General features: G+C 39.1%; 1 protein-coding gene across 2 annotated transcripts; it reads right to left on the bottom strand.

Moving 5' to 3' along the window:
* Positions 1-777: 777 nt before the first annotated feature.
* On the bottom strand, positions 778-27942 carry erlec1 (endoplasmic reticulum lectin 1). Of its 2 annotated transcripts, none has more exons than XM_073050957.1 (14): positions 27628-27942; positions 20195-20299; positions 19244-19324; positions 18103-18180; positions 17952-18018; positions 14600-14652; positions 12664-12887; positions 12370-12508; positions 9525-9686; positions 5943-6002; positions 4813-4934; positions 3497-3574; positions 3243-3318; positions 778-2737 (listed from the first exon to the last, which is right to left on the bottom strand). In XM_073050957.1, the coding sequence occupies exons 1-14, from the start codon at positions 27808-27810 to the stop codon at positions 2666-2668; spliced, it is 1500 nt and encodes a 499-aa protein (XP_072907058.1). In that variant the 5' UTR covers positions 27811-27942; the 3' UTR covers positions 778-2665. The 2 variants fall into 2 exon arrangements, with proteins under 2 accessions (XP_072907058.1, XP_072907060.1); XM_073050959.1 differs by having other exon boundaries at positions 17952-18015.
* Between the last annotated feature and the right edge of the window lie 11 nt (positions 27943-27953).

Genomic DNA, 27953 nt, shown 5'->3' with positions numbered 1-27953 from the left:
GAATGTGACTACATAGGTAGATAGGATGTTAAAGATGCCATTCAGGATGCTCACCTTCATTAGCTGGGCAAAGAACAAAGTGAACTTAGTACCATTTCAGAAAACTTTAGTTAGGCCACAGTCAGAATGTTACATACAGTTCTATTCATCATGATAAAGACAGAATGTGATTTTAACTGGAGTTGGTGCAGAGGAGATTCATCTGACGTTGCCTGAGAGGGAATGTGAAGAGGAAACTGATAAGGGTACATAAAAACTATGGGAGGCATTGAAGGGGTAGATAGAGGTTTTCTGATCTGTCTGCAACCATATGGTGGAATTCTTAAGTAAAATATTTGAAGGGGGATCAAGGATACTTTTCTCAACCAGAGGCTGGATGTAAACTGGAAAGCACTACTATACTGAAACAGGAAATACTGGTGAAATATTCATTCACAGGAAGCAGATATTTCTGGCAAGTATTTGTTGCTAATGCCCAATTGCTCTCCAAAATGAATTTTTTTGCTAAGTCTTAGTTGCCCCCAAAAAAGGCAAGTATATTAGTAGGTAGCTTTTTAATTTTAAATAATTAAACCTAGAATTAAGTTCCCTAGCATTCAGTTTAAAACGTTAAAACATTCTCAGTGTAATGTTAAATGGTTCCTACCATAATGTTGGAATGAGACTTGTTTAATTCACCCTCTGAAAATGACAGAAGCTGCTTTATACAATGTGTTACGTACCCTGTAACTGGGTCACTTACCAGCAAAGATAGAGAGGTCCATTGAAGTCTGATGGTACCATTTTTAACAGTATTTATTGATAAAAATACACAAAAATATCAATGCAAACATACAGATAATATACGTCGTCAATACTAAATCTAAAAGCGCGGGTATAATAATAAGAAATAGCTCTATCGTTGTCTAGGGGATAATGTATTGTCCGATGGAAATATAAAAGTCACTCAAGTTCATGCAGGCTGCAGCCTTTGGGTGGAGTCAAGAGAGAGAGAGATTTTGGGAACTTGCCCGATTTGTCCTTTTTATGATGTCGATCCTTCGAAATGTCGTTGGTGTCCTTTTCCTTTTAGCTAAGCTGTCTTCCGTGGTCAGTCCCACCAATTCCGAGGCAAATGGAAAAGGACGCACGTGGGCTTTCCACCGGCTGTCGCTATTACGCTGTCACGGGATTTCTAGCATTTCTTCTGGTGCGTCTAAAGGGGTTGTTCCCCAGACCTTCTTTTATCCTTACTCACGGGGTCTCAGATGTCAATCAGGTTGGGATGATGCCATCCCAACCAGTCCACGTTGCTCATTCCTTGAGGGCGTCGATGAATAGCACAGTGCTCAATACACAATTCCGTCTCCAAGAGACAATGGCCGTTTCCCGTGGCTTTGTATCATTGAGGGGCCGGGACATTCCAAACCCCCTGTGGATTCTGCATCTCTCTCTCATTTCCTGGGACTCCTGACCTGAATTAATAGCGATCTTGCGATTCTCAAAAAGGAGGGGGCTACTTTGTACCCTTCGGCCCCTCAGAGTTGGGGCACAGGCGTAACAAATGTAAATCTGAGTTGTCTCTCCAGCATGAAATGGCCAGAACTAGCAGTCATTGGAAGTATTTTGAGAAACATGAAATTATTTGTGTCACTTTTAGTGGATGCTCTTCATGCTTTTGCTGCTGACAGATTTTCCCCTCAGTTGTTCACCATCTCGTTAGGCCAGACCTCCATTTAAACATTTTGCCTACCACATCTAGTCCAAATGTTATAACCATGGTCAAAGTCCCTTCTCACTGGATCATGTCTTTATCATATGCATGGATCTGTGCATTTCGAGAAGGGATACCAATTACTGATGGTTAAGAAGGAAAGGCTTCTTTATTGTTCCTTACCTAATCAAATATTGAAGTTAATAGAGGTTGCTCACTGTTATTGAAGGACAGAATGGGGTCTCAATTTGGGACCTTCCTGATCTGTGATTAATCAATTCTTGTAGATGTGCATGTGAACAGACTTTATAATCTACATATAATGAACTCCTATATAGATTCATATAATGAATCTCCTATAATGAACTGAACCACTGAAATATTTTGCACAACTTGCACTTGAATGTTTATTCACAGACATAAGAAAATTATACGCATTTTTATATTACAAACAGATGGAGAATCAGAAGTCATAATACTTTTCTAAGTGTTATCAAAATTGAATGGAAAATGACAAACGTCAAAAACATTTATGGGTGAGATTTAGAGCATCAAATTGTTAGTTGGGTGCAGTAAATAAACACTTCAAAAGTGTACCAAAATAGCAAGTAAATTAAAGAATTTAACACAAAGATGACCCTTTCAGAAAAGAACTGGAAAAAGTTTAAATTTAAAATTTACATCTTTGTAAAATTACATTAAGCACAGCAGATGTACAATTTTCAAGTATTCTCAAACATACAAAGGTATTCCAATGCAGTCTTTTATACAGTGTATTTACAATCAATCATTGTAGATTGGTTCTTGCTTCTTTACGTATACAGAGATGTCTGTCAAATACTTAGTTCCAGGTGTCCAATTTTAAAAGGAACTGATATGTAATAAACATACATTACAGACTTTCATGACATGTCCAGTCCACAAATATTTAGTCAGTTTTGTTCTACCAACAGACATTCAGCCTGCATGTGTTTAGCTGGGTGCTGAAAACAATCCATTCTCATCAGCTGTATCCAGAATTTTACAAATTATTGGTGATTCCACCTAAAAAGACATGAAGTAGTATTTAGGTAATTAGAACTAGCAGAGTTCGTTACCACAGCCTACACCAATACCTTACCTGCATTGCCAATTAACTGGGGCACTGCTGTACCTTACATCTCATCTCACTGCATAAAGCTTCCCAAGGTAGTAGAAACATTGTTTACAATGTAAATAATTGCACTTTAATAGCAGTAACAATGCTGTCTAGATTTGCTGTGAAAAGACCTTGCTATGAACTGCACCCTTCATTTGCCCTGTTCAACTTGGTACACCTTGCATCCATGTTACTTCCCAGTTTGACTACATCAAAAATCCCTTGTTCAGTAAAAAGCAAAACACATACTTCAAGGCACATTGTCCAAAAGACAAGGGAGATTTGCAAGGTATTTGGATGAACACCTGAAGTCATTCACGATAAAGGGGCATTTTCTGCCAAAAATATATATATCCCGCTGTTCTATTAAAAATAATAAACAAATATAAATGCAAGACATTTTTTACTCACTCCCAGAATGTACTGACAGGTTTGTGGCTCAAGCATATAGATTGTGACTGCATGTGGGGATTCTGATTCCTTACACCTGCGACAGAAGTACATTTATATGCATTATATGTAACAAATTTTGACTGACATTTACAAAATAATTATGGCCCGTAAATCTTTAAAAATATCATACATAAATTAAGTTTGAAAATATAGATTACCTATTGAATTGTTAGGAGTAAAGATAGTGCAGACGTCATTAGTACTAAACTTACTTCAATTTTACAACCACTTGCCGTGGTTTTCCTGTTAAATCACAAAGATCTCCATTTCCGTAAAAATGCGAAACAACTCTAAAGAAGAAAATCAAAATTATCCATAAAGTATATTCAAAAATTAATTTTAAAATATTAAATAAGAAAGCATATCCTTCATAACAAGACCATGAATGTTCAACTGAGATTTAAATGAAAATCTTTTTACACGAAAACTCTGATGATCTGTTTTCTGATTATTTGAAAATCTTGATGGTTTGGCATTTGATACCCATACTCCCATCAACAAGTGTGACCTCAGATTTTCTCTCCTCCTCATACATCACTCCGACTAACACTGGAGCCCCAGTTACTGTACTCCCTTGAACTTAGTGGGTCACAGGAAACATCACCTGCACAAAAACTACAATCGCACTGAAAATGCCACACTAAAATGATAAAATAGCATAGTTCAGTTTTAGACCCAAACCAAAGATTCTACATTGGAGTAGAGACCACAGATGCTGGGAAACCAAACAAAAACTGGAAATTCTGGATGTGCAGAATTTCAGTGTTTCAGGTGCCTGGAGAAATCAAACATTGCTTGATTGCGTGGTTGCTTTGCAGAACACCTCTTTTCAGTATATGTTAGCTTATTATATTCAGCGTTAAGAATGACCCCAAGCTTCCACTCTCCTGTCATTAGTTCTCTATCAAATAACTGCTCTGACCTCTGCCTCTTCCAACTTCAGCAAAGAACAGTACTTCCCCTTTCATCTGGAAACTTCACAAAGGACTAATAAGCCCCTCTTCTGTTCCTCTCATAGATTCCATCAATGTGTGTGTACCATTCTGTTTCAATTTGGTTTTTTATACTATTCTATCTCTAAATTCCGATTTATTTTTTAAATAATTGTTTCCCTGACATGGTTTACATCCTATCACATTTCCTACCATCTCCAATTCTCCCCTTTGGCTTCTCAGTTTTCTATTTCTAATGAAAGATTCTTGATCTGAAACATCAATTCTGTTTCTTCTATTTCTTTCACCACTGATGCTACCTGACCTGCTGAGTTTTTCCAGGATTTCCCATTTATATTCAATTGATATGCAGATTATGTACACCAAGTTGCAACTGCAGAGTAGGTGTCAAATCATAAATGTAACTGCTATCCTGCATGCACAATATTTATCCCAACATAGAGAATTATTTTTCTTGATTGAAGCATCTCTACGTAGCCACTAATAATTCACCCCCAAAATGCGGTATACAGAATTGTGTACAATGGCTGAAAGCCAACCCAGAGTCTTTAAGTATTACAAACCTACATATGTACCTCACTTTTTGTGCTCCTTCTCTCCACTGATATGACCTTGCTGAATATTTTGTTGCCCACGTAATGTGCTCTTCTTTATTCCAGGTTCCAACCACTATGATGTTTTTTCCAGATCCTTTATCCTTCAGATAACACAAAATGTAATTATTCAGTGATACCCTACAATAATGTTTGGCAATACTCATCGAACTGGAGCTCAACAGTATTAGGGAAAAACTGGATGGTAAAGCGAGGTAGTCACTTGTTTTTGGGGCCTAGACTCAAATCCAGCTCTAATTGACAAAATGGAATTTTATGAATTCTGGCAGCAAAAATACTCAGTGAATCCTTCTTAATCTACTCTAGTTCCAGCTCCTAACTAGGCAATAAATTGCAATCTCTTTCAAAGATAAGACTGGTGGAAATTGAAAATAAATAATGGGGTTAAGGGTACATTTTTAAAAAGAAAGGTAGAGACACATTGATGGCCTAGAGTGTACTTTATTTTGAATCTTGATTGTACTTTCCCTCAGTAGGGAGCAACAGGTAACAAAACTGATGTCCAAAATGGCATTTTTTGACAGTCAAATTTTTTGAACATTTTGCACTGTGCCAGAACTTAACACTTCAACTTTCTGGCATGACATTGATTTAAATATAGTGATTCTTCTGGACTAATATCACAATTTTTGTTACAATTTCATGCAAGTACCAAAATACATTACATGAACTAAATGGGAAAAATTTATCTTAGATTGATCTTGCAACGTTCTGAATGATTGGCTTTGTTATTCCATTGTAGGAAAATGAACCCTGTGGAAATTTCAATCTTTACAGTGCTCTAAAATTGTACTAAAGTGTTATACAATGACAATTTGTGGATACTTAATTATTTTAAACCTAGATATACATTCAAAACTTATTTAGCATGAATAATTATATAAAATTTAAGTGAGGGCAATATTGTCACTGCTAAATAGGCAATACATACCACCAAGTTTAACATCTAAAAAGCAATCAATTACAAGGCTCCACTTCAGTTTGAAAACAATAATTAAACTTAAATAATTAAATTTGATCTGATCTTTTGTAATTGCAAAGCATGTTAAAAATTTAAAAATGCATTTACATTGAAAATTAAATAATTGTACCTCATGATACTGCTGCACATGTTTACCATAGCAGAATTCATACTTCCACCACCCAACACCCTGTTAATACAAAAGTAAAACAATTATTTTTAGTTTTAGTCCATTTCAACCTTTAATAATGAGTTTCTTTTGCTACATTTCAGGAACGGACAGCTGAACTAGAGAAGTAGTAAAGCAATTTCACTTTCCAAATGAAAAAAAAAGCATGATACAGACCCATCACAAGATAATCATTTAGCTTAAAGATACACTTCTGGCAAAGGAATAAAGCTTTTGCTAAGAAATACCGATCGCATTTTTTCTGGTCTCCTGACACATTTAGTTTATCCTAACCAAGACTTCCCTCTATAATGATAGATAGATAGATAGATAGATAGATACTTTGCATCAATTGTGGGCCAGCAGTAACACAACACATGCTACATTATTACCATCTAGCTACAAAACCTTGGGGATGGAATGGGAAGCCACTTTTCTGTACGTGTTTTGTTTCTATTGTTATGACCTCAGCCCCTTCCTTTGTGAGAATCGCAAGAGAGAGAGAGAGAGCCTTACGGTTTGGAATGTGGGCTGGTCGCTCAACAAGACAAAAGCCTTGGACATAGCCATTGTCTTGGGAGACACCTTTGTGGAATAAGGAACTGGCCTACGTGCAGACCCTCAGGGCAAGAGGAGATGGGTGATGGGGGAAAGATTGCCTCGCCCCCCGACCCTGATGGACATCGACAACCCTGCCAGTCCAGATAAAAGGTGGGCTGCCGAGGCGGGGCCTCAGACGCACCAAGGAGACACACGAAGAAGACACGATAGTGCTTCCCGTCGGAGCGGGAAGCCATTGTGAAGGAAGCCACGTGCGTTAGATTCCGGATCGGGAGTCTGTGGCTGGAACCAAAGGACAAACCGTTTTAACTAACAACAGGGATTTGCTTCGCAAAGACGACAGGCAAGTGTTCCTTCTCTCTCTATCCAACACGTGAAATGTCAGCGGTTCCCGAAATGGGGAAGCCTGCAGACTTTGAGTGACTCTTATACCCAATTGGACTCAGTATCCCCTAGACAACGATAGAGCTCATTTTTGATTGATTATTACTACACCTGTGCTTTAGATTGAGTTTTGACCTGAATGTTTTGTAGTAACCATACGTTTGTGCCCCTTTATAAATAAAAACGTTTGAAAATAGTAGCACCAGGCTTCAGCGGACCTATCTATCTTTGCTGGTAAGTCACCCGGTTACTGGGGAACGTAACACTATACAGTCTTAGAAAACATCAGTTTGTTGGTAATAATAACCACATATGATTGAGGTTTGATTTAGCAGACACTCACACCCATTGCTCTGCATTTGCTTCTAAGAAAAATTAAGACGTGATTCATAAAAAGGCATCCTTGTCAGCAATGACAAAGATTGTACAAACTTCTCTTGAACTCCCCCCCCCCCCCCACCCCATTTACAAGAAATGAATATCTCTGGTTTACAGCTTTTTCATCCTGCATTCATCATTAAGGACCCCCCCCCCCCATCCAGGACATGCCCTCTTCTCATTGCTACTATTGAGGTGGGAAGAAGCCTGAAGAGACACATTCAGTGTTTCAGCTTTCCCCCCCCCCCCCACAGCCCACAGATTTCTAAATGGACAACAAATGCATATATGCTACCTTATTATTTTATGTTCTCTTTTTACACTACTTAATTGTTTATTTTATACACAATACTGTGCAAGTCTTAGGCACCCTGAAATTTTTCATATAAATTTTATTTAAGATTTTTTTTTGTCTTCTGCATGTCAGTAGAAAAGAAAAAAATATAGATTTCCAAAAAATTAAGTGTTTGTATTTTATTTAAAAAGTAACATTAAGTAAAAGACCACTCTTCAAATGAAAACTTGATTGCTTTGTAGGTATATAGGCTGCGCATGATTAAACAAAGATAAACAGGTGCTAACGATCAATGACATAATGAGCTGAATAAACTAACTGATTAACTGAAACAGAATCACATTCAGAATGAATCATACTGGGTGAAGGAGAACCAAACTAAAAGTGAGGACGTGGTAGAATAATCCTCAAATCATCAATTATTTTGCCATGGCATGAGTGAGCATAGCAACAAGTCACAATGTGGTTATCCAGCATCAGCATGGTCTCACCCAAGCAGAAATTTCACATCAGACAGGAGTTTCAAGATGTGTTGTCCAAACTCTTCTGAAGAAGCACAAGAAAAGTGCAACGTTGAGGACCAGAAACATAGAGGTCGGCCACTGAAACTGAGTGCAGCAGATGAGAGATACATCAAACTGACATCCCTTCTAAATTGGAAGAAGTCCAGCAAAGCTATCAGCTCTGAACTCAGAAACCACTGGAATCCAAATACATCCTTCTACAGTCTGGAGAAGTCTTGTCAGAAGTGTCTTCATGGAAGAATTGCTGCCAAAAAGCCATATCAATGAAGTGGAAACAAAGTCAAGAGATTCAGTGGAAACAAAGCCAAGAGGTTCACCTACACACAAGAACAAGGATTTGGTTGCTGAACAATGGCAGCAAATGCTCTGGTCTGACAAGTTAAAAATTTAAAATTATTGGTTCAGACAGGAGCTGGGGAGCACTACATGAATGAGTGTCTGCTGACAACAGTGAAGCACAGTGGAGGTTTCCTGCAGGTCTGGGACTGCATTTCTGCAAATGGAGTTGGTGATCTGGTCAGAATTAGTAGAATCCTCAATGCTGAGAAGTACAAACAGATTTCCATCCATCACACAATATGATCAAGGAGGCGTCTGATCAGTACCATCTTAATTCTGCAGCAGGACAATGACTCCAAACATTTGGCCAAGGTCATAAATAACTATCTTCAGCAAAAAGAACAAGGAGTTCTGCAACGGATGATATGAGTTCCACAGAGCCCTGATCTCAACATCATTGAGGCTGTTTGGATTTACCTGGAGAGTTGGAAGCAAGCAAAACATCCAGTTTCTGCAGAAGATTTATGGCAAGTTCTCCAAGGTGCTTGGAACAACCTACCACCAATTTTCTTAATAATGTACCCAAGATAATTGATGGAGTTTAAAGGCAAAAGGTGGTCACACCAAATATTGATTTGAATTTTTTTTTAAACTGTTAACTGCTCTTTATAGTCTTTTTTTAAAATATTTAGAAACTTTGAGTTTCATTTTTTTGAAAGCATCTTTGCTTTACAGGATTTTTTTACTTTTGTACTGTATATTACAATGTAGTTTTTAAAATTATGTATTACATCGTACTGCTAGAAAACTATATATTTCACAACATACAGTATTCTGGCAATACTAAACCTGATTCTGACTCTGACACTTCTTTATGGAATTAAAAACGTGTATACCCTGCACAATCACCATATTCCTCATTTAATTGTATTTGATAGAATCATGCTAGCCAGAAATGTTAACTCAATCATCCACTGCCAACTAAACAACTGCTGCCCTGACCAGTTAGATTGTACTGGCACTGTGTTTATTTTAAGCTTCTGGAAATATGGCATGATTTTGCATTTACTTCATCAACTTTTTTTAAAAAACAAAATTACTAAGGCAGGGCTGGAATCTTACCCCATGGAAACAATAGGAGCCGCTCAGAAATTCTTGAATGAGCTGTTCATCAGTCAGTTTGGAAATGTGAATGGTTCCTACAGCAACTGGCTGCTGTCCACCAATGCTTATAGATTTGTGGGTTGAAAATTTTTCATCCTTTGTGGAAGTTGCATCTATTTCCTATTAATTAATCCAATGTGGAAACAAATTAAAATGGCAGTAATTTAAATGTATCAGTAACATTTCAAAACAAAGAGACTTGCTTTGCTTACCTCCAGCATGGATAGTAAAGTCTACTACTTATTTGCAGTCATATGGAATGAACATTTAAAATGATCTTTATGGAAGCAAATTTATTGTTTTGTGGCAGTGGTACAGTGCAAGACAGCAGAATTATTATTTTATTTATAGTGACAGTGGAAGAGCTCAGTGATGAAGTAGTGCTCATTGTTTCATGGACCATTCAGAAGTCTGATGGATAGCAAGATGCTGTTCCTAAACATTGAGTGTGGGTCTTCAGACACCTGTACCTTCACCCGATGGGTATCACAGAAGCATTTAAATTTCGCGTAATTTTTCCAAAATAGAGAAAAATACAAATATGTAAAACTATTCATGGGACCAAAATTCCTCTGCAGTCTGATATTGTATATTAGAACTTCCAAGACTATTACCAGAAATAGGAATAAATACAATAACAATAATGTTAAATAAATAAACCATTTTTTGTACAACAGATCAAAACTTAATTTCAGCAGTGGGTACATTTTGTTGATGCTTCATGGAATAAAATTCTTGCGAGCTTTCAAAGCAAATGGTTGTTAAAATAGACTAGAGGAAGCAAACCCCAGCATAGCACCAATATAGTTATAGAAGGATAACTGATAGTCATGTAAGATTAAAAAAACCCCACAGAGGTTACAGGAAAGTAAACAGAAGGTAAACAGGACTAGTGGTCTTGCGGTGGTGTGGAGGTGATTGGCTGAATAACCTCCCTTTGCTGTAGGACACATCTCCCAAATACAGTCGTAGGAAAATGCTTGTGAACCATTTGCAATTACCTGGTTTTCTGCATTACTTGTATAATGTGGTCTGATATTCATCTAAGTCACAGTAATAGACACATTCTGCCTGAACTAACAGCATACAAACAATTGTGCTTCTTCTCGTCAATACTGAGTATACTATTTAAACAGTGACAATCTAGGTTCAAAGATGTATGTGAACCTCTGGGGTAATGCCTTCTACAAAAGCTATTTGGTGTTTCAATCACTGAGATGAGATTGGAGTGTGGGTTGTAGAGGTGCCCTGCCCTATATTAAAAAAAGACATACAAAGTCAGATTACTGACAGAGCCTGATCTTCTCGAGAAAGATCTGTTTATGTGCAACATGCCTCAATCAAAACAACTTGCAGAGGATTTTAGAAGAATTGTAGGGATGTATGAAGCTGGAAAAGGCTACAAAATCTTTTTTAAAATCCTGAATGTTTATCAGTCCACACAGAAATTGTCTAGAACTGAAGGAAATTCAGTACTGTTGTTGGTCTTCCTAGGAGTGGGCATCCAGCAAAAAATCACACCAAGAGCATAATGTGCAATGCTGAAGGTGGTGAAAAAGAACCCAAGGTTAAGAGCAAAAGACCTGCAGAAATCGCTAGAACTTGCTAAAAGCTCTGTTCATGTCTCTACTATAAGAAAAACACTGATCAAGAATGGTGTTTGTGGGAGGACACCACAGAGGAACCACTGCTCTCCAAAACATATTGCGGCATGTCTCATGTTTGCAAAAGACCACCTGGATGTTCCACAACGCTTCTGGGACAATATTCTGTGGACAGATGAGACACGAGTTGAACGTTTTGGCAGAAATGCACACCACTATGTTTGGAAACGTTCTCCCCACTGTGAAGCATTGTGGAATGGGTATTATGGTTTGCGCTGCTTTGCTGTCTCACGGCCTGGACAGCTTGCAATTGTTGAGGATACAATGAGTTCAAAATTGGATGAATGTCAGGGTAGTGGCCCATCACTTGAAGCTTAATAGAAATTGATGATGCAACAAGTCAATGTTCTGAAACACAAGAGTAAATCAACACAGAACGGTTTAAAAGAGAAAAAAATTGTGTTTTGGAATGGCCAAGTCAGAGTCCAGATCTTAACCCAAATGAGAAGCTGTGGCATGACCTCAAGAGGGCTGTTTATGCAAGGTATCCCAGAAATATTGATGAGCTGAGACAGTTTTGTATGGAGGAATGGTCTAAAATTCCTCCTCGCCATTGTGCAAGTCTGATCAGCAGCTATACAGGAAACATTTGGTGGAGGTTATTGCTGCTAAAGGAGGTTCTACCAGATATTAAGTATAAGGGTTCACATACTTTTTCTAGCCTGGACTGTGAAAGGTTAAATAACATGTTCGATAAAGAGATGAGAAATACAATTGCTTGTGTGTTACTAGTTTACGTAGATTTTCTATTATTGTGACTTAGATGAAGATCACACCACATTTTATGAATAATTAATGCAAAAAAACAAGTAATTGCAAAAGATTCACAAATTTTCTCTTGAAACTGTAAAGACAAGTAATATGCAAAATAGTCAGGGACACAATAAAGGTTTCCTTTAGTATAAGAGATTACAGGTGTGCCCCGCTTTACGCCACTCCGCTTTTATAAAAGACCTACATTAGTAACCTGTTTTCGCATTACAAAGAGGATTTTCGTGTTTACGAAAATTCTTCCCATATAAATTAATGGTTCTTTGCTTTACGCCATTTCGGCTTAAGAAAGGTTTCATAGGAATGCTCTACCTTTGTAAAGGTGGGGACACCTGTATTTAAAAATCTCATATGTTGCAAAAAGTTACCTCTTGGATCCTTTGGTTATTAAAAGATGGTTTCATCATTTCTTCTTGCTGTTTTTCAAATTCTTCAAGGCTTTGAGGCTTTAATGGTGAGCCATGTAATGACTGGCAAAATATGTCATTAACTGGAGAGGTTTTAAATCTATGCAAAATAAAAACGGTCAATACTCACATATATTATCATAGTAAAAGTATTGTAACAAGACTTATTAGAATACATCAAAATTACTGCAAATTATAAAATGTATGTATTATATCATGCAAATAAGTGTAAGACTAAACACTTAAGTATTTTACCTATATTTAGGATGGCTGCACAATAGTGGTGTCAATATAACTAATTCATATTCACATGTAGTGACCTCAGCAACAGAGAGGATCTCATGCTTGGCTTCAGGATGGCAGACATACATGACAGTGGTTACTCTTGGTTTGTTCTGTTTTAAGCTACAAGGTGTACCATTTCCCATTAAGACAGGGTAATAAGGAGTTAACTGTCCTTCAATATTTTTGGTGTGAACCTTGAAAGAAGAAAAAAAATGCCACTTTAGCATATGTTTTTCAACTCTGGACGATTTTTTTCCTGTACGTCCATAATAAAGAACAATATGGAATCACATACCACTATACAGAAATAGATCTTCATATCGCAGTACAAACATATTCACAATAATAAATTGTCAGCTTTTGTGTAGTTTTGACAGAGAATCAAAAAAATCAAAAATGTAAAATTAGTACATTATATTCCCCTATTCTCAGGCTTGAATTTGGAAAGCTTTTTAAACAGAAACCGATCTGAAATTACATGATCTACTGTTAAAAAGTGAAAGCAAAGGATCTGTATTATTATGCCATGCTGTTTACTGTCACTTATCTGACAGAATAGTATAAAATATCCATGTTTATAGATTTACATTGCCAACTCAGTCTTAATAAATTTTAAATCATACAGTAATTTGAATTTAAAAATTGATGAAGAAATGAATGAAACAGTTCTGAATCACTGGACTTTCCAGAAGAATACCACAACAGGGGCACCATTTAAAACAAGATGGCTCCTCACACAGAAAACTGGACCAACATCAGGTGAAGTACGTATGTAATCAGACATCACCTTCAATGTTTGCCAAACCAGTGAGTGCTTAGGTTTTATTCCATCATATTAACACTGATTATTTATTCAATACTGATAAATGTGGCATTTCAAATGGTGTTATTTAGTAAACTTTAGGATACAATGTGTTGGTTTTTTCAGAATTGCTGCTCACAGGAAACTATTTTTCCAAATTCTTCCAGATTTCTTTCTTAGAATCAGCTTATAAAAGGCACGAAAGACAGGAGAGTTCCAGTGGTTCATATTTTGTGTGCATAACTGATATTCTTGCTTTTATAGAAATAACAATTGATTTTTCAGGGTGTAGTGGACTTTGAGGCGGATGGTGCAGAGTTTGAATCCAGCCAGGTCCCAACCCAGGCAGCAGCAGTATCTGTGCAGAAGAAAGGCCTGGCACTCTACTTCCGTATCTTGCCACAATTACCCCATGGATAACTATACTATCCATAGGATAGCCATGAGTCAGCGCGACTTGACGGCACTCGAGAAGAACAAAAATATTCATTAGCTTATCCGTAATCACGTTGCTTAACCTCATCATATCCTTGACTGTTATATCTGAGATACTGCCTGTGTGAGTTAGCAGACCAAGAGAACCATAATGGTCTATGTTCTAAAACTTATGCCCTGTAGTATTTGAACTTTTCACCCCAGGAAAAGGACCAACTACCTACCCTGTTTATGCATGTCATAATTTTGTATACTATAACAAATATTGGGATAAACTAATGACATTTTAAAACTAGGATTTCTCATATAAGCAGGTAATACATTGTTTGTGTCCAAATTAGCAACCAAAGGCTTCATGAATGACTCAAAAGCACCTAACATCAAATGTTTATACTCCAGCTAAGATCTAAACACAGTATAATTATAACAGAGATATTGGAAATAGGTAAGGAGACATGCAGGAGATTGTGTATATTCTTAATAACACCCAGGATACGTATTCTAATATCTTTTAAGCATCCTAACGATTTGAAAAGACTATATAATACATTATTTTGATCATTAGGACCTTATACTTGAACAACACTTGCATTTGCAACCTTGTACTTAAAAAAAAAATTACCAATGGGATGGGAAAAACAAACTACAAAAAGGCAATATTTTACTTACTTTCAATTTCCCAGTTTCTGTTTCGGATTCATCTGGCTGCACTGTAGTGGGATCTAGATGAAAAAAGAAAACCCAAAACAGGTGAGGATTCATCAATTATTCAATAACAATTTTAATCAGATCAGACCAGGAGAGTTAAGTACCCAGACAGAGAAAAATCCAACATGACATTTACTGTTACAGTCGGCCCTCCTCATCCGCGAGGGATTGGTTCCGGGACCCCTCGTGGATGCTCAAGTCCCTTATTCAACCTGTCTCGATGCGGTGAACCTTAGGACCCAACGGAACCCCAGACCTTATTTAACCTGTCTCAGTGCCCTGGACATTAGGACCCGGCGTCAGAACTCTGAATCCGCAGTGTTTCTGTTCACGAAAATAATCACAATCACGATTGAAAATAAAGTGGAAATAATAAAGTGATCGAAAAGGGGTGAAACACCATCAGTCATTGGAAAAGCGTTAGGCTACGTAGGTCAATAATCCAAACAATTTTAAAGGATAAAGTGAGAAAGGCTCTGCCCCGATGAAAGCTACAATTATTACTAAGCAACGCAGTGCTTTAATTATTGGGTTTTGGGTTTTTGATCCTCCACATCAACCAGGCCGGTGGAGAGTGCGTGGGAGCGGTCTGTCACTCAATCAAACTGGAGCCCGGCGCTGAAACATACGTTCTTAAGTGCTTTATATGCATAGAAAGGTAAATTATATACTATATACTAAGACAAACGTTTGACTAACTGACACTAAATAATACCGGATATACCTGTTCCGACTTACTTAGTAAGAGAACTTACGATTTTTTTTGATCCCGATCCACAATAACGCATGCACATCCTCCCGTATACTTTAAATCATCTCTAGATTACTTATTATACCTAATACAATGCAAATACTAAGTAAAATAGTTATTATACCGCATTGTTTAGGTAATAATGACAAGAAAAAAAGTTTGTACATGCTTGAACAACAAGTGCTGGAAGAGCACTAACAGGTTTTCGCGATTTGCGGTTGTTTGAATCCGCGCATGCGGAATTCACAGATAAGGAGGGCTGACTGTATTTTGAGCAGTTCTCTGGGACATTCAATAATTTCCTCCAGCTTTTAAACTTATAAACTTTTTTTTTCAATATATACATGCTGATATAATTCACAAGATTTTGGATACAAACATAGTCGACCAAGATGGTGCTGGTGATCACGGCAACGTTTTTCATGCAGCACATAAAGCCACCACCAGGTATTCTGCAAGACCACAGAAATTGCTCCTTTACCCGAAAAGGTAGTGGAGAATGACAGAACCAAGGTCCTGTAGGGCTTCCAAATACAGACTGTCAAGCAGGTACTTGCCAACCAACCAGACATAGCAATACTCAACAAGGAACAGAACAAACGAATAGTAATAGATGTGGCAATCCTGAAGGCTAGTAACACCAGGAAGAAAGAATATGAAAAGCTGGAGAAATACCAACTTGAAAAAGGATGTGGAAAGTTAAAGCCAGAGTAATTCTGGTAGTGACAGGAGCACTTGGAGCTGCGACATCTGGACTGGTAGAGAGGCTCCAACAAATCCCAGGAACATCTGAGATCGCAATCCAGCAGAGTACACTGCTTGGAACAGCAAGGATACTGCTTTGAACCCTCAAGCTCCCAGGCCTCTGGTAGCGAACCGGAGATGGAGGGGAAAATACACATACACATGCCCCATAGAGAAAATGAATAAATGAATAATAAAAAAAAAAATATATATATATATATATATAAAAACACATTTAATTTAACCTCTCTCTCTCTATATATATATATAGAGGTTAAATTAAATATGTGTTCATGGGATCATTGCCCATTCAGAAATCTGATGGCGGAGACTCCTGAAATGTTGAGTCTCTCTTCAGGATCGTGTACCACCTCCTCACTGGAAGCAAGGAGAAAAAGGGCACGTCCTGAGTGATGGATGCCGCTTTTTTGAGGCACTGTCCATCAAAGGTCTCCTCGATGCTGGGGAGGCTGTTGCCTATGATTGAGCTGGCTGAATTTACAACTTTCTGAAGCTTTTTGTGATCCTGTGCAGAGGCCCCTCCATACCAGATGGTGATGCAGCCATTTAGAATGCTCTTCAATTGTGAGTGTCTTTAGGACATAGGTATGAAAGCCGCTTTCATACCTTGTTTGAGATTGCAGCAACAAGTTGGGCCCAGGATAGACTCTTAGAGATGTTGATGCTCAGGAACTTCAAACTCCTGACTCTTTCTACTTCTGATCCCTCGATTTCCCCTTCATGAGGTCCACAATCAATTCCTTACTGATGTGCAAGGTTGTTGCTGTGATACCATTCAACCAGCTGATCTATTTCACTCCTGTACGCCTCCTCGTCATCTGAAATTCTCCCAAGAGCAGTTACTGTATATCTGACCAATTTATAGATGGTGTCTCAACTGTGCCTAGCCACACAATTGTGGGTGTAGAGAGAGTAGAGCAATGGGCTAAGCATTCATCCTTGAATGCCGGTGTTGATTGTCAGTGAGGAGATGTTATTTCCCACCTGAACAAATTGTGGTCTGCCAGTGAGAAAGTCAAGAATCCAGCTGCAGAGGGAGGTAGAGGCCAAATTTTTGGAGCATGTTGATTAGAAATGAGGGTATGATTGAGTTGAACTCTGAGCTATAGTCAATAAGCAGCAGCCTGATGTAGGTATTACTATTGTCCAAGTGGTCCGATGCTGAGTAGAGAGCCAGTGAAATTGCATCCACTGTAGACCTATCATGGCAATAGGCAAATTGCAGGAGTTGTTTCTAGCCACGACCAACCTCTCAAAGCACTTTGTCACAGTAGATTCGACAGCCACTGGGCAATAGTTGTTGAGGTAGCTCACCCCACTCTTCTTGGGCACTGGTATGATCGTCACCCTTTTGAAGCAGATGGGAACCTCCAACTGCTGTAGTGAGAGATTGAAAATGCCCCTCAATACTCCTGCCAGTTGGCTGGCCAGGTTTTCAGAGCCCTACCAGGTACACCATCAGGACCTGATGCCTTGCGAGAGTTTACCCTCCAGTAAGATGTTCTGACATTAGTCTCCAAGACAAAGATCACTGGGTCATCAGATGCTGCAGGAATTTGCAGCATCAGAATATGAACATGTATCTAAATATGAACTGGGGACAGAACAGAAGCAAACAAATCATAACATTCTTGGTTGCACTTATTACCTGAAACAATTATATTTACTTATTTCTCCTTCATGCTGATTCTGATCCAATTCTCATCAGTAAGGTAATATTCCACAGATTTTCCAATACCATTCTACAACAAGAACATACCAGGATGCACAAGTGAAAATTGCAGCATATATTATTACCTTTGGTCTCGGAATCAGTCGGTATAGTCATGATACCAAGATAATATTCTTGGATATTAACTTTCTGCTAAATGAGAAGATACAACAAAGTTAGCATGTGAAGCATTTAATAGTTGGCAAAACCACTGAATGAAACAATTAATCACTGTACCTGTCCAGTTTCCTTTTCCTCGTGATATTGACGAATGTGTTTTCCGTGACACACTTCATAAGTCCAGTACGACTCAATCTGCAGCAGGTAAAAAAAAATCTACTTCAGAAATGTTTAATTAGGAACATTTGCAGAAACACAAATGGGTTAAATATATTAACTAAAAATTAAAAATGTATGTGCAAATAATTATAGTAGAAAACAAAAAATATAACAGAATTGTGATCATTTAAGAGTAACAATTATGTACACTTCATTTTATTCTGAACTTCAAAAAAGCAAGAGAGAACAAAAGTTACCCAGCATACACAAGTAATTAATCTGCACTCAGTAATTTTCCTGATTTTTGAAGGCAGTAGATAAATGTTAAGTTGAAATATGTTATAAAAATAAATTGTTTTCCTTAACAGCAAATAATTAACTAGTTGTTACATCACAATTTTTTCCAGCAGGCTATACAATAGTTACCAGGTAAATATCCTTCATTTATTGGTAGCAAAGAAATGCTGTATGTGTTAAATGAAAAAATTTTCTAACTGCCCAGCACTTTTTTCTGATCCGTAGCTTTCTCTGATAGCTCTAAGTTGACCACAAAATTTCTGCAAGTCAATCTAAAAAATAATCAGAATAATGCGAGCAAGTAAAATCAGAGTCATCGAGCAGATCCTTTGCCCCACTGAGTCCATGCCAATCACCAAGAAAGGGCAGCCAATTAGCCAAGTGATTTTTGTCAATCTTTGAATGTTTCATTATAATCCATCACAAAACAAGCAACTCTGTACGTCAGATGAACTACAAAATGTAACTGAATTAATATCAGCACTTTAATATTTTTGTTTCTGGTCTCTGTCATGGGTAGAAAAATCAAGCATCTAGAAGGAAGACTGGTGATATAAAGATGCACAGATGAAATACAAACTGTCAACAGAGTACAGATGATTGACCAATGTGGGAAATATCTGCAGGTTCTTAATAATAGTACCACTGCTAGGTTTTTAAAAAAGTCACAATAACTTTCAACTTGATGGAAAAGAAAAAATATACTGGGAAAGCATGGCCAAGTGACAGCAGTGCGTATACCAGGAAAGCAATTTTCTGCAGTTCCAAATAAATTCTATGAATTAATTTCAAGCAGTTTTACCCTGTAAGAGCAACTACTCTGCTTAAGGAGTGGTTCCAGTAGTTCACCAGGCCCATGACCTTTGTAATCATTATCTTCATCCTAAATGCAAAGAAGCAAAATTATCTACAAAGTAAAGCATTCATTTTATTGGTTTATTTTACCAATACGATTGTGAAGCCACATTACCATATGACAGCATAGATGGTGTAATAGCAAATGTGGAAGCCAGGACAACATATAGATGAAACAAGGAAGGCACAAAATCAATTGGTTCATAGTTGAGAAGAGCCATTTCTGGAATTCCCATGGCTACTCTTGCTGAGCACATGTTGCTTATCACTAACTGGAGATCAATCCCATCACTGGGTGAAATGCAGTACGCAGACATTCTTTGTACTAGCCTTTGGATTTGACAGTTTCATGGAACTACACAAATATCGATGTTAACATTATATGTAGTCACAACAGCAAGTGATTTGCTTGTAGATTTACAGACATTAAAAAAGTAGTTTCAGGAGTAGTAAAATTACAAATGACTGTTAATTATGGTTAAAATACAAACGTATGTACAAAAACAATGAATTACTTCATCTTTCATGGCCAAAGAACCATTTGCTAACATCTTACAGTTATGGTCACTTTACAGGAAGTGAGGAGGACTCTGACCCAGCACGTTTAGCCCATCAACACTAATCCCATTTGCTTGCATAAATTCCATATTTTTTGAAACCTTGCCCATTGAAGCGCCAGTCTAAAAGTCTCAAGGCGATGTGTTCAGACATTGGTGTGTTCACACTGCATATTTCAATTAGAAATCAGTGGTCTTCATATATAAACAAAATAAACACACTTGAAACTTAAATTTAGTCATTATTTACAGTTTGAACCAAATGCATTTCAATTTTCATGTAATATATCACAGCTGCAATAAACAGCAATTGCAAAAAAACACAAACATTCAAGGCTTACCTGATCTCCATTACCAATGGAAGGTAACATACATTTGTACCTTTCATTGTGAACTGTGGTGACGATTATAAAGTCATCTGGTTTATACAGACCGCCTGTTGTTGGCTGAAATCAAAATATGAAAGGTCAGAGCGTTATGAGTACAATTATTCCCTCCCCACCAAACAGAGCAACAGTGTTATATAATGTAAGCAGTTCTGCCACTGAGATGGGGTATATATGGCTGGCAGAATAAAACTAACTATATAACGGTTTTACAGAGAACAACACAGGTCTTTGGCTCATGATGTTGTGCCAATCCTTTAACTTATGCCAAGATCAATCTAACCCTTCCCTCCCACATAGCTTTCCATTTTCCTTTAATCCATTTCCCTATCGAAGTCTCTCAAATGTCTGTAATCCATCTGCCTCTACCACCACCCCGGCACTGGTCCATGCACCCACCACTGCAGAAAAAACCTACCTCTGACATCCCCCAACGTCTTAAAGATGTGCTACCTTCTTTTAGCCATTTCCATTCTGCAAAAAAGTCTGTCAGCTCATCTTAGCATCTTGTACACCTTTATCAAGTCAGATGTTATTCTCCTTCGCTCCAAAGATATGCCTTAGCTCACATGTCCTCATAACACACACTTTCTAATCCAAGCAGCCTTTTGCTAAACCAACTCTGCACCCTCTAAGGGCTCCACATTATTCTTATAATGAGACAACCAGAACTGAACACAATACTCCAAGTGTGGTGTAACAAGTTTTATTGAGCTGCAACATTACCTCTCGCCTCTTGAACTCATTCCTCCCACTAAGGAAGACCATCACACCATACATCTATTAACTTTCATGGCAAGTTTGAAGGATTATGGACATGGACCCCAAGAATCCTACCATTAACACTGGAAAGTCAAATTTGAAGCCAGAATACAAAATGACTCACTTCATACTTTTCCATGTTGAACTCCATCTGCTACTACTCAGTCCAGCTCTGCATCCTAACAATGTCCCATTGTAACCTTCTGCACTATCCACAAAACTATCAACCTTCGTGTCATCTGTAAACTTACTAACCAACACTTCCACTTCCTCATTTATAAAAATCACAAAGAGCAGAGGGTCCCAGAACAAATCCCTGGTCTAGAATTCCAGGCAGAGTATACTCTTATCTACCGGCAACCTCATCCTTCTGTGGGCAAACAAACTCTGAATCCACACAGCAAAGTTTCCCTGGATCCTGACTTTCTGAATAAGCCTACCATACTGAACCTTGTCAAATACCTTACTGAAATTCATACACATCACATCCATTGCTCTGCTTTCATCAATATGTTTTGTCAGTTTCTCAAATAATTCCACCAGGCTTATGAGGCACAACCTGACCCCACAAAGCCACGTTGACTATCTCCAATCAGACTATGCTTCTCCAAGTGCTCATAAGTCTTGTCTCTAAGAATCCTCTCCAATGGTTTGCCTGCCACTGACATAATACTCAGTGATCAATAATTCCCAGGGTTATCCCAATTAACTCTTTTATACAAGGGAATAACATTTACCACCTGCCAATCCTCTGGAACTACTACTGTGGCCAGAGAGGACAGAAGATCAATGCCAAAGACGCAGGAATCTCCTCTCTCACTTCCCATAGTAATCTTTTGCAAGTCCCTTTGCAGCTGATTTCTGAATTTGTTTCCAATTTAGAAAACTGTCTATGCCTTTATTCCTTCAACTAAAATGCATGACCATACACTTCCCTACACTGACATAGGTAGGAAAGGGGAAGAGGTCCTGAAACGAGAGTATAGGGAGTTAGGAAGGCAGTTAAGAAGAAGGACCGCAAAGGTAGTAATCTCGGGATTACTGCCTGTGCCACGCGACAGTGAGAGTAGGAATGGAATTAGGTGGAGGATGAATGCGTGGTTGAGGGATTGGAGCAGGGGGCAGGGATTCAAGTTTCTGGATCATTGGGACCTCTTCTGGGGCAGGCGTGACCTGTTCAAGAAGGACGGGTTACACTTGAATCCTGGGGGGACCAATATCCTAGCGGGGAGGTTTGCTAGGGCTACAGGGCAGACTTTAAACTAGTAAGATGGGGGGGCGGAAATCAATTTGAGGAAACTATGAGAGGAGGTTAGTTCACCAGTAGAGCAAGTAAGTAGACAGTGTGTGAGGGAGGAAAGGCAGGTGATGGAGAAGGGATGCGCTCAGCCCGAAGTTGTAGGGGAGAAGAAAGAAAAGGATAATAAATTTGAATGCATTGCTAGGGATGAAAAGAGAGGAGGAGGTGGAGAGTATCTTAAATGTATCTATTTTAATGCTAGGAGCATTGTAAGAAAGGTGGATGAGCTTAAAGTGTGGATTGATACCTGGAATTATGATGTTGTAGCTATTAGTGAAACATGGTTGCAGGAAGGGTGTGATTGGCAACTAAATATTCCTGGATTTAGTTGCTTCAGGTGTGATAGAGTAGGAGGGGCCAGAGGAGGAGGTGTTGCATTGCTTGTCCGAGAAAATCTTATGGCGGTGCTTTGGAAGGATAGATTACAGAGCTCCTCTAGGGAGGCTATTTGGGTGGAATTGAGGAATGGGAAAGGTGTAGTAACACTGATAGGAGTGTATTATAGGCCACCTAATGGGGAGCGTGAGTTGGAAGAGCAAATGTGTAAGGAGATAGCAGATAATTGTAGTAAACACAAGGTGGTGATTGTGGGAGATTTTAATTTTCCACACATAGATTGGGAAGCTCATTCTGTAAAAGGGCTGGATGGTTTAGAGTTTGTGAAATGTGCGCAGGATAGTTTTTTGCAACAATACATAGAAGTACCGACTAGAGATGATCTCCTGTTAGGGAATGCGATAGGTCAGCTGACAGATGTATGTGTTGGGGAGCACTTCGGGTCCAGTGATCACAATAGCATTGATCTTGTGCAGGAAGGCACAGAGTCGACTGTACTTCCTTAGAAGGTTGGCGTCATTTAATGTCTGCAGTGAGATGCTGAAGATGTTCTATAGGTCAGTTGTTGAGAGCGCCCTCTTCTTTGTGGTGGCGTGTTGGGGAGGAAGCATTAAGAAGAAGGACGCCTCACGTCTTAATAAGCTGATAAGGAAGGCGGGCTCTGTCGTGGGCAAAGTACTGGAGAGTTTAACATCGGTAGCTGAGCGAAGGGCGCTGAGTAGGCTACGGTCAATTATGGAAAACCCTGAACATCCTCTACATAGCACCATCCAGAGACAGAGAAGCAGTTTCAGCGACAGGTTACTGTCGATGCAATGCTCCTCAGACAGGATGAAGAGGTCAATACTCCCCAATGCCATTAGGCTTTACAATTCAACTGCCAGGACTTAAGAACTTTTTAAAGCTATTATTAATGCTTTTTGAGCTAGTGATTTAGATGCATATCATATTATATTATTACTGAGTTAAGTATTGTATTGTATGTAATGAGTTTTTGCTACAACAAGTGTACGGGACATTGGAAAAAATGCTGAATTTCCCCATGGGGATGAATAAAGTATCTATCTATCTATCTATCTATCTATTAGCTTCAATATAATTATGGAGAAGGACAGGACTGGACCTAGAGTTGAGGTTTTTGATTGGAGAAAGGCTAACTTTGAGGAGATGCGCAGGGATTTAGAGAGAGTGGATTGGGTCAAGTTGTTTTATGGGAAGGATGTAATAGAGAAATGGAGGTCATTTAAGGGTGAAATTATGAGGATACAGAATCTTTATGTTCCTGTTCGGTTGAAAGGAAAGGTTAAAGGTTTGAAAGCGCCATGGTTTTCAAGGGATATTAGAAACTTGGTTCGAAAAAAGAGGGATGTCAACAATAGATATAGGCAGCATGGAGTAAAGGAATTGCTCGAGGAATATAAAGAATGTAAAAGGAAACTTAAGAAAGAGATTAGAAAAGCTAAAAGAAGTTACGAGTTTGGTTTGGCAAATAAGGTGGAAGTAAATCCGAAAGGCTTCTACAGTTATATTAAAAGCAAGAGGATAGTGAGGGATAAAATTGGTCCCTTAGAGAATCAGGGTGGTCAGCTATGTGTGGAGCCGAGGGAGATGGGAGAGATTTTGAACGATTTCTTCTCTTCGGTATTCACTAAGGAGAAGGATATTGAATGGTGTAAGGTGTGGGAAACAAGTAAGGAAGTTATGGAACCTATGACAATTAAAGAGGTGGAAGTACTGGCGCTTTTAAGAAATTTAAAAGTGGATAAATCTCCGGGTCCTGACCGGATATTCCCCAGGACCTTGAGGGAAGTTTGTGTAGAGATAGCAGGAGCTCTGACGGAGATCTTTCAGATGACATTAGAAACGGGGATTATGCCGGAGGATTGGCGTATTGCTCATGTGGTTCCATTGTTTAAAAAGGGTTCTAGAAGTAAGCCTGGCAATTATAGACCTGTCAGTTTGACATCAGTGGTGGGTAAATTAATGGAAAGTATTCTTAGAGATAGTATTTATAATTATCTGGATAGACAGGATCTGATTAGGAGTAGCCAGCATGGATTTGTGCGTGGAAGGTCATGTTTGACAAACCTTATTGAATTTTTTGAAGTAGTTACGAGGAATGTTGACGAGGGTAAGGCAGTGGATGCAGTCTATATGGACTTCAGCAAGGCCTTTGACAAAGTTCCACATAGAAGGTTAGTTAAGAAGGTTCAGTCGTTAGGTATTAATGTTGGAGTAATAAAATGGATTCAACAGTGGCTAGATGGGAGATGCCAGAGAGTAGTGGTGGATAATTGTTTATCGGGATGGAGGCCGGTGACTAGCGGGGTGCCTCAGGGATCTGTTTTGGGCCCAATGTTGTTTGTAATATACATAAATGATCTGGATGATGGGGTGGTAAATTGGATTAGTAAGTATGCTGATGATACTAAGGTAGGAGGTGTTGTGGATAATGAGGTGGGTTTTCAAAGCTTGCAGGGAGATTTATGCCGGTTAGAAGAATGGGCTGAACGTTGGCAGATGGAGTTTAATGCTGAGAAGTGTGAGGTTCTACATTTTGGCAGGAATAATCCAAATAGAACATACAGGGTAAATGGTAGGGCATTGAGGAATGCAGTGGAACAGAGAGATCTAGGAATAACAGTGCATAGTTCCCTGAAGATGGAGTCTCATGTAGATAGGGTGGTGAAGAAGGCTTTTGGAACGCTGGCCTTTATAAATCAGAGCATTGAGTACAGAAGTTGGGATGTAATGTTAAAATTGTACAAGGCATTGGTAAGGCCAAATTTGGAATATTGTGTACAGTTCTGGTCACCGAATTATAGGAAAGATATCAATAAATTAGAGAGAGTGCAGAGACGATTTACTAGGATGTTACCTGGGTTTCAGCACTTAAGTTACAGAGAAAGGTTGAACAAGTTAGGTCTCTATTCATTGGAGCGTAGAAGGTTGAGGGGGGATTTGATCGAGGTATTTAAAATGTTGAGAGGGATAGATAGAGTTGACGTGAATAGGCTGTTTCCATTGAGAGAAGGGGAGATTCAAACGAGAGGACATGATTTGAGAGTTAGGGGGCAAAAGTTTAAGGGAAACACGAGGGGGTATTTCTTTACTCAGAGAGTGATAGCTGTGTGGAATGAGCTTCCTGTAGAAGTAGTAGAGGCCAGTTCAGTTGAGTCATTTAAGGTAAAATTGGATAGGTATATGGACAGGAAAGGAGTGGAGGGTTATGGGCTGAGTGCGGGTAGGTGGGACTAGGTGAGATTAAGAGTTCGGCACGGACTAGGAGGGCCGGAATGGCCTGTTTCCGTGCTGTGATTGTTATATGGTTATATGGTTACACTGTACCTGCCACTTCCTTGCCCATTCTCACAACCTGTCTCCCTTCTGTAGACTTTCTGCTTCCTCAGCCATACCTGCCTCTCCACCTATCTGTGCATCCACAATTCTGTCATCTAAATCATTGACGTATAATGTGAAAAGGAGTGGTCCCAATACTAAACCTTGCAGAACACCAATAGTCACTGGCAAGCAATAAGAAAAGGCTCCCTTTATTTCCACTCTTTGCTTCCTGCCAGTCAGCCAACCTTCTCTATGCAGTTATTATTACTGTAATACCATGGACTCTCATCTAGTTAAGCAGCCTCTTGTATAGCACCTTGTCAGAGGCCTTCTGAAAATCCATGTTTAAAATATCCACTGACCCTCCTTTGTCCACCCTGCTTGTTACTTCCTCAAAGGATTCCAATAGATTAGTGAGACAAGATTTCCTCTTAAGGAAACCATGCAGGGCCTATTTTATCATGTGCCTCTAAGTTAATAATGGAATCCAACATCTTCCCAACCACTAAGGGCAAACTAACTGGCTTAAAATTTCCTTTCTTCTGCTTTCCTCCCTTCTTAAAGAGTGGAATGGCATTCACAGTTATCCAGTCCCCCAGAACCATTCCAGAATCTAGTGATTCTTGAAAGATCATTACTAATATGAGTCCCCACTCTCTTCAGCTTCCTCCTTCAGAACCCTGAGGCATAAACCTCTCTGCAGCTGTACTGCTATCACCTATTAGCAATGCCACTCTCAAACTCTTTTAACCGCACCCCCGTCCCTTTTGAAATATCTAAACCTTGTCTTTGTGACAATAAGTCTCTGACAGGCCCACACTCGAATAGCACTATACTCGACCCAGGCTTTAAGTCTGTTGCCCTTGCTTCTGATATTTCTTGCATTAAAACAGACACATTTCAACTGACTGCAATTACATCTTTTTCACTGCTTAATTTTTCTCACAGTCTCTACCTTTACAATGACTATCCTAATCTCAGCAATCACCCTGGTTCTCATTCCCTTGCCAACCTAGTTTAAACTCTCCCCAACAGCTCTAACAAACTTTCTTGCAAGGATATTGGTTCCCTTTTGAGCTCAGGTTTAGAGTATTGTTTTGGAATTATTCAGTTTCAGGAATATATATACATACATACACATATACACACACATATATACAATGAATTCCAGCTTAGGATATTAATTTTACAGCAACATACCACAATATCATAAATTATAAATAGACTGTCTTATGATCAAGTGCATTACATTGTCTGACAGAGTTCACGGGAGTTTGTGCAATAAAGACTGTAACACTTTGGAGGACCGCAGCAACTGAATAGACATTAAACTGCATTCAGTGTCCACTGTCATTCTCCCAGTTAAGAGGTGCCCAGTGGCATTAGTGCCAAATCTGGTTGGATGGAGTGAAGTTTAATGGGGTCTTGGCAACAACATGACCTTCCAACCCACAGCACTACACAACGCCACTGATTGGAGTCCAGCTTCGGACAAGGCTAAGTGTGACTCTTCACTACTCAGTTGGATGTTGGAGTCAGTCAAGCCTATACATAACCGCTAAAATGCTGAGCAAGACTTTTGAACAGAACTTAATCTTAACTAAAAGGCTCTCTGGGACCCTGGACGCCGTGCTAGCGACATACTGACCAGCGTGAACTCGGGCCCGGGCCATGTTATTCTGAAGGGGACATCATCGCTCAACACAGGGACGGTCCTGCTGCGGGTCAACCTGACCACGGCACCAGCCAGCAGCAACAGCAAGAGCGGGAGCAGTCCGAGTCCGGAAGTGGACCCCGAACCTGAGCCAGACCGCAGCCGCTCACACAACATCCTCACGGCAGTCACCCAGCAGTACTAACGACACAGCCGAGTCCGCGACCAGCCGCCCCGCATCCCGACACTCCGGGCCGCCCTCACTACATTCGGCAGTTGCTCCATCTGCCACGTCTACTTCCGGTACGCCGGGACATTAT

Source organism: Hemitrygon akajei, chromosome 7 (assembly GCF_048418815.1).
Source record: "Hemitrygon akajei chromosome 7, sHemAka1.3, whole genome shotgun sequence".
Lineage (NCBI taxonomy): Eukaryota > Metazoa > Chordata > Chondrichthyes > Myliobatiformes > Dasyatidae > Hemitrygon > Hemitrygon akajei.
This window is presented reverse-complemented; position numbering and strand designations above follow the sequence as displayed.